The 7,500-nt window shown below is 43.8% G+C and overlaps 1 protein-coding gene across 2 annotated transcripts in view; it reads right to left on the reverse strand.

Moving 5' to 3' along the window:
• The window catches only part of LOC105891456 (complement factor I-like), a 12,372-nt gene that overhangs the window by 247 nt on the left and 4,625 nt on the right, over positions 1 to 7,500 (reverse strand). The window contains exons 7-12 of one of the 2 annotated variants that reach the window (XM_031585075.2): positions 4,907 to 4,933; positions 3,904 to 4,028; positions 3,141 to 3,244; positions 1,512 to 1,798; positions 938 to 1,039; positions 1 to 377 (exon numbers count right to left, since the gene is read on the reverse strand). The exon at positions 1 to 377 is cut by the window's left edge and continues 247 nt beyond it. In XM_031585075.2, the coding sequence (XP_031440935.2) occupies positions 163 to 377; positions 938 to 1,039; positions 1,512 to 1,798; positions 3,141 to 3,244; positions 3,904 to 4,028; positions 4,907 to 4,933 (860 nt within the window). In that variant the 3' untranslated portion in view covers positions 1 to 162. The remainder of the gene's footprint in view (positions 378 to 937; positions 1,040 to 1,511; positions 1,799 to 3,140; positions 3,245 to 3,903; positions 4,029 to 4,906; positions 4,934 to 7,500) is intronic. The other variant, XM_031585076.2, reaches the window with a different exon arrangement.

Genomic DNA, 7,500 nt, shown 5'->3' on the forward strand with positions numbered 1-7,500 from the left:
ACAATTCCAGCCAATCAACATGTTGTATCAGGAGCACGGACAGGAGGGGTGTCATTTGATTGGCTGTTGAGTGCAAATATCAACAAGCTTTCTCCAGAATCGTGGACCGCACCTTTAATTGGCTGCAGTCCTATGTGTGGCCTCAGTAACAGCACCCCCGGTTCACTGGTTGTACTTGGCAACAGCGTTCTCGGTGATGGTTCGGATCCAGTCGTAGTAGTGCGCCACCTGGGTGTACAAACCTGGGGAGCCCCTCTCCCCGCACCGGTTACGGTGACCCACCACCCCCCACACGTACGACACGCCGCTGGGGTCCTTACACACCAGCGGGCCCCCGGTGTCGCCCTGGCAGGAGTCCACACGGCCGTCCACATCACCTGGGCACACACAGGTAGAGAACACACAGGTGAGATGAAACACAGGTGAGACAAACATGACCCCCTCATTAGGGATGTCACAGGAGGCAAAGGACTGGCAGATTTAACACACTAGAAGCCACCCTGGTGAGAGGTTAGGCACATTAGGGGACACATCTGACCCAGGTGCTGGGTGAAAGGAAAGGCAAACAAAATTATGTTGCAAATAAAATATTTTGGGTGGCATTAAAAGTGTTTGTGTTCCTTTTTAGATAGGTACTATTATGTATTATATTTCACATGATCTGAGCTTGTTTCAAAATATACTTGTGAATTTCAACATTTCCTTTTCATTCCAGACATTAGTTTTTAACAGTTCATTTAAAATGATGAGTGCTAAGTCTGGAAAACACATTCATTTATGTCCTCATATAACACCATTTTTTTATTTGATATTATTTGTACTTGTTCCTTCAAACATTTCCCATCTCTTATCTCTTTCATCTGTCTCTCCAGTGTAATTGGTGGCGTCACTGTCCATTGCAGAGTGTGGTCTCTACTCACTATCTCCCCCCACTCACCTGCACACATCATGCCCTGGTGGAACCCCTCTGTATGGTAGGACTGGCAGTTATCGAGCAGCGCCACGTTCGCCCATTGCAGCACATCCGGTAACCTGCCGTCTGTGGGTATCGATATGGATATGGTGACATTACAATGATTAATCCCTGCCTCATTCCACGCCCAAGGGGTTTGGCAGATAACATACCAGGGAAGTATTTAAACAACCACAAACGTCCATGGAATTCAGGCAACAGTTCCAAGATAAACAGCACTCTAAATGGTTCAGTGGTAGTTTAGTTTAGGAGGTTTTCGCTTGTGTGGTTCAGCTCATCTTAAATGGCAAATCCAACTGATTAAAGACAACTGATATCAACTTGGAATGATTTACATTCTATTTTAAAACTGTATCGGAAGGTGTGTATCTTTGAGATTTTTGAATCCTTTTTGTGTATTATCTACAAAAAGTTTGGTTCAAAATGTGTTTGTTTGTTTGAAATCTTTTTCAGAGCCCTTTTTAAACACAAGATTCCCAAACTGGGCACAAATCCCTTCTGAGTAAAGACAGACATCAACATATACTGGCATAGTTACATTCTCTGCGGCCCCATCCGGAGATGGTGCAGACGTGACCCGGCTGGAACTGGTGTGTGGACCAGGGCACGCACACGGGACGGACAGCGGGGTTCCTGGAGGACAAGCATTCGGTTCTGCCCCCCAGTCTCTTCAGCCTGAGCAGTGCGATGTCGTTGCTGTGGGTGGAGCGGTTGTAGCCGGGGTGGATGAACACCTGCTCCAGCGCGGCAACGTCTGTGGTGGGCTGTGCGCTGCGACGGCGCCACTGGGAGAACTTCAGGACGTACCCCTCCGGTTCGGCACGGCTGGAGAGAGAAGAGCAAACCACGCACACACACACACACACACACACACACACACACACACACACACACACACACACACACACACACACACACACACACACACACACACACACACACACACACACACACACACACACACACACATTTCAGTCATTCAGAGTCATTAATGGTGTACGATACAATGCGATATGATACAAGACTCTATGACACAATATAATGCGATGCGATTAGATACAATACAATATATGATATATGCTATGGTTAAATTAGTTGTTAGGGTCATGAAATGGACATAACCCTGGAAGTTGTTGGGTGAATTTAAGTACTGATGAATATGGCTCGTGAGAGTGGACCTGCAACCCGTACCAACCCATATGCAATAAATAATGAGTGATGAACATATATACTATATGTGCTTTTCTGAATGATGCTTGAGTCATGTCGTGCAATGATATAACCACTGTGTGCTCTCCTAATATGTGGTGTGAAACATGCTAAATAACTGTGTGTGGAAATTGCTTGAGTTATGCTTACACAAACCTATATCCATATATGCTTGCTGAAAAAGTGTGAAATATGAAATGTGCTTAACCAACAAGAATGTAAAGCAGAACAATGTGTACTTTGAGAGAGTTTGCAAACTTCACTGTGCTGTACATTGTGTAATAGTGGAGGGGGCAGGAAGGGGCCTCTGGGCCTGCGAGGAAGTGACACATGGGTCAGAGATGAACATATGTTGCTAAGAAGTGTCATGAAAAAGGGAGGTGGTTTAGAACGTGTATGCATGTGAGAGGGATTTAAAAGGCGAATGCAGTTTGTGTTCGAGAGCTCTTTAGGGTAGTAGGGTAGACAATAAAGACAAGAGAAATACAAGAGCCGCGTCTGCGTCTTTCCTATGGACTGAGCTACCCCCGAAAAGCATGGCCTTCTTGCCTTAGTATCCCAACCACGACCCCAGACCGGGACACAAACAGGTCATCCGCAAGAAGCCGAGACCTCTTGAAGAAAGAACGGCCCTGGGACGGCTGGTGTGAATGGGTAAGACTGTCTGCTTTTCCATTTCAGGAAAAGGATACAATAAAGGTGACTGTGACTCCTTGTTGTATTTGGGGCTGAAACACACTCTATAGGGAGAAGAACAGTATGACATGATGATCCGAACTGTGCCTGGTGATTTTTAGATAAGTGTGTTGAATAGCCATGGATAAGAAACTGTGAGAGCGCTCGAAAGCTCACGTGAAAAACGCTCGGTTTTTATCTATAGGCGGGCACAAACGATCTTATTCTTCAGTACACATAACAGCAGTTGAAGGTGCTAAAGTCAGTTGGGTGGGGGAGGCACCTGATACAGTGGGCAGCGGTCAGCACCCAGCAGCCCCCCAGGTACGCCCCCCCACACTGGATCTGCCCTTTCTCCTGAATGGCCACCTGCCACTGGATCTGTGTCTGGAGGGTTCAAAGGTCACAAGAGAGCTAAGCAACAGACCAATACACACACACACACACACACACACACACACACACACACACACACACACACACACACATAACACACACACAAACACATAACACACACACACACACACACTCACACACACACACATAACACAATCCCTCTGTTAAAGTTTACTTCTAAAAGTCAATAGTTACAGTTTCCCTCTTTTATTTGTCCATTTTTCTGTGGGAAAATCACAATCAAAACTGTCCTACATCACCACAATTATGCATTACAAATTCACATCTGTGTGTTCAAACTCAGATTCAATGCATATGTGTGCACTTTCATGTGTGCCCATCAAAGATGTGTAATTAACTACCACCACTAGGTGGTGCTCATGAAGCAAGAGAATAAAAGGTGGTTGTGGTTGTGGCCGATACCTGTGTGGCCACAGATGACAATCAGCCAGGATCGATGAGCCCAGCATGTGTTCTCTGTTGTCATTTTGTCATTTATATACTGATGAGGTCTATATACTGATGAGGTCTATATACTGATGAGGCCTATACTGATGAGGCCGATATACCGATGAGGCCGATATGTTGATGAAGCCTGACTCATTATGGGTTGACATGTCACTTCTTGTTTTTTTGTCACAACAGCTTACCGGCTCTGTCGGAACTCCTCCCACTATCCTCTTCCTCCTCCTCTTCATCACTTGGCTGTCGCCAGCAGACGGATTTGGGACGCCACACTCCAACACCTCCAGAGAGTCCCGAAGTGCCTTGATCTCTGAGGACGATGCATACCATAGGTTAGCACCCGTTAGCTCTAACTCTCCTCAACCTGATACAGCCTAAAACACAATAAGAGTCCCACAGATTTTGACTCTGTGTAGAGAAGTAAGCATAACTCGACCTTATACAGTCATGGGTAATAAAGAGCACATATAAGAACGGTCAGACAGTCTAAGGGGTCTACATGTGTGTAGGGGTGTGTAAAAGTGTATGTGTTGTGAACGCCCAGCGTTCGGAAGGACACGACAAGGGAATTTCAGCAATGCAGGTCCTTTATTAAGGCTTAAACTTACAAACTTAGGCACTCAAACATAACTGAAAACAGGTAGACCCACCAGCTTTCACCCAGTGTTACTGGCACCTTTCCCCTCTCGCAGTCCTGTTTCTCTCTCTGACTCTAAAACTCTTTGTCTGACTAGTTGCTGCTCAGTTTCAAACTAGTCAAACAATTTGCACCTGATTCTTCAATTAGTGGATGGCCCGACCTCCCTAGTCCCCAGAGCACCTCCCCAGGGTCCTAGAGCCTGCCCAGTATAGGCCTGCTAAGAGAATTCACTAACTTTTAAACCTAGTGGAACCCCAAGAGCAGCTTGGGGTACCACAGTGTGTATAGGTGTATTTGTGTTTAGATACGTGTATGTGTGTGTGTGTGTGTGTGTGTGTAGGTGTCAGTATAGGTGTGTGTGTGTGTAGGTGTCGGTATAGGTGTGTGTGTGTTTAGGTGTTGATTTAGGTGTGTGTGTGTGTGTGTGTGTGTGTGTGTGTGTGTGTGTGTGTGTGTGTGTGTGTAGGTGTGTGAAGCCACATCAGGGCCACCTGCTGTTTGTTTTAAATGTTTTGGACGGTGTTTCACACACACACACATAACATTACCATCCTTGGGTGTAGAGATGACTGGCTCTGGACAAAAGAGAAATAACACAAGCATAAATATATAAAACATTAAACATATGAATGTGCCTATACAATGGTTGGTTGGTTAGGGGTGAATTATGTATGTTTAGGACGGTTAGGGGTGAATTATGTGTAGAGAAAGAGATAGATAGATAAAAAGAAAGAGCAAGAGCAAGAAAAAGAAGGAGAGAGAGAGCGAGAGAGAGAGAGAGAGAGAGAATTATATAATATAACAACTAACTATAGATGGATGCAAAGCAGACTACCTGCATATCAAGAGGCTATGAGCAGCCATGAAACCCAAGAACACCTAAACTCCTTCCTGGCCCATGCATATCCCAGCAGGAAAGAGGGAGTAAACCTAGCCACAAAGCACATCACCAATATCTTTCATTATGTGGCACAACAATCGAGCTTACCTCTACAAAAACCAAACCCAAAAAAAAGAAAGCAAGAAAAATGGTTTGACTCAGAATGCAAATCCATGAGGAAAAAACTAAGACAATTATCCAACCAAAAGCACAGGGATCCAGATAATCAGGACCTACGTATTCAATATGGAGACACAGTCAAAGAATATAAACAAACACTGAGATTTAAGAAAGAGCACCACCTCAAAAACCAAATCAACCTAATTGAAGAGTCCATAAATTCAAACAGTTTCTGGGACCACTGGAGGACCTTGAACAAAAATAATAATACAAATAATGATCTAGCCATTCAAGATGGGGATATATGGATCAACCACTTCAAGGATCTATATCAAGAAACCCATATCACACCGAAACGAGACCAATTACAAGACAAATTGAACCAATTAGAAACCATCATTAAGGACTACCAGAACCCATTAGATTATGAAATCACAGAAAAAGAATTAGATCAAAAACTGAAAAATTTAAAGTGTAGAAAAGCCTGTGGACCTGACGGCATCCTCAATGAGATGCTTAAACACACAGACAATAAATTCAAATCAGCCATTCTGAAACTTCTAAATTTAGTACTTAAAGCTGGCTTCTTTCCTGAAATATGGAATGATGGACTGATACGTCCCATATTTAAAAGTGGAGACAAAACAGATCCACAAAATTACCGTGGGATCTGTATAAATTCATGTCTAGGGAAGGTCTTATGTAGCATTCTAAACTCAAGGGGCCTCATTCTCGAACGCAGTTAAGAAGAATTTAAGAGGAATTTAAGAGGAATTTAAGAGGAATTGGATTTAGGACAACATTCGGCATTCATGAAAGTTCTCTCATCTGGGATTTGCTCTGAACTTCAGAAGACTTTCCGAACTCGAAATAGCAGTCGTAACTCGGCCAGAGTTTTCTCAAATGCGATTCCTTAAAAAACCACAAGATGGCCCCGTGGGCCATCTTGTGGTTTTTTGAGGAATCGCATTTAAGAAAACTCTCCGTGTTAATTAATTTGTGAGAAATCGTTGGTGATTGCGTTCACATAAACTCTACAGATCCTCGGATTAAAGTATAATTAACAATTACGTTTCACATGTAGGCCTATAGTCATGATTCTACGAGGCACCGTGATGTCATAAAATAAATAAAAGGACTACACCGGAATGCTGCGCTCGTCTAGTGAGCGTCGTTTGGCACTGCCGTCTGTGCAAGTACGGCAATCCAGAATTTTCAAGTAGTTCCACGTTGGTGGAACGAACTGCCTAGCACTACCAGAGCAGGCGCGTCCCTCTCTACCTTTAAGAAGCTTTTGAAGACCCAACTCTTCAGAGAGCACCTCCCTTCCTAACTGGCACTTCGACTAGTGCTTAACTTGCACTTATAGCAGTTACATTCCTGCACTTCGTTTTTATTTCCTATTTCGTTTTTCTATTTCTTATGTAAAGTAGTATTTATTGTTACACTAGGTCTCTATTGCTCGTAGCTTGACTGTTCTATCCCTTGTACGTCGCTTTGGACAAAAGTGTCTGCTAAATGACTAAATGTAATGTACACGAAACCGCTTTGACATGACTCGTTTACGAGTTGCTTTCGTGTAGATTCGGTCGATTCCGACTGCACACGTCACTACGGTTGCGTGCCCTTATAAGGAGCTGGCAGGGCGTGTATGTATGCAAATTCAGGCGCACGAGAACGCGCTTTCAATTTAAGAAAACTCTTCCGGGGGAGCACAGCCCAGAAAACTTCTGCTGCGTAGGACCGCATTTTCAAGCGTGCATGAATTTGGCGGATGTCTTTTGCTTACGTTGTTTTTCCGAAGCCCGTAAGAAACATTTCAGAAGAAACTTCAGAAAATGTTCGAGAATGAGGGCCAAGGATCATAGACTTCCTCACAGAACATAATGTATTAAGCAACAGCCAAATTGGATTCCTACCCAAATTTAGAACTACAGATCATATATTCACATTAAACACACTAATTGACAACTATGTACACAAAAATAATACAAAGATTTATGCCTGCTTTGTGGATTTCCAAAAAGCCTTCGATTCAGTCTGGCACAATGGCCTTTTCTTAAAATTACTCGAAAGTGGTATCGGAGGGAACACATACAATCTGATCAAATCCATGTACACTAACGGGAGGTGCTCAATTAA

Source organism: Clupea harengus, chromosome 18 (genome assembly GCF_900700415.2).
Source record: "Clupea harengus chromosome 18, Ch_v2.0.2, whole genome shotgun sequence".
NCBI classification, from domain to species: Eukaryota; Metazoa; Chordata; class Actinopteri; order Clupeiformes; family Clupeidae; genus Clupea; species Clupea harengus.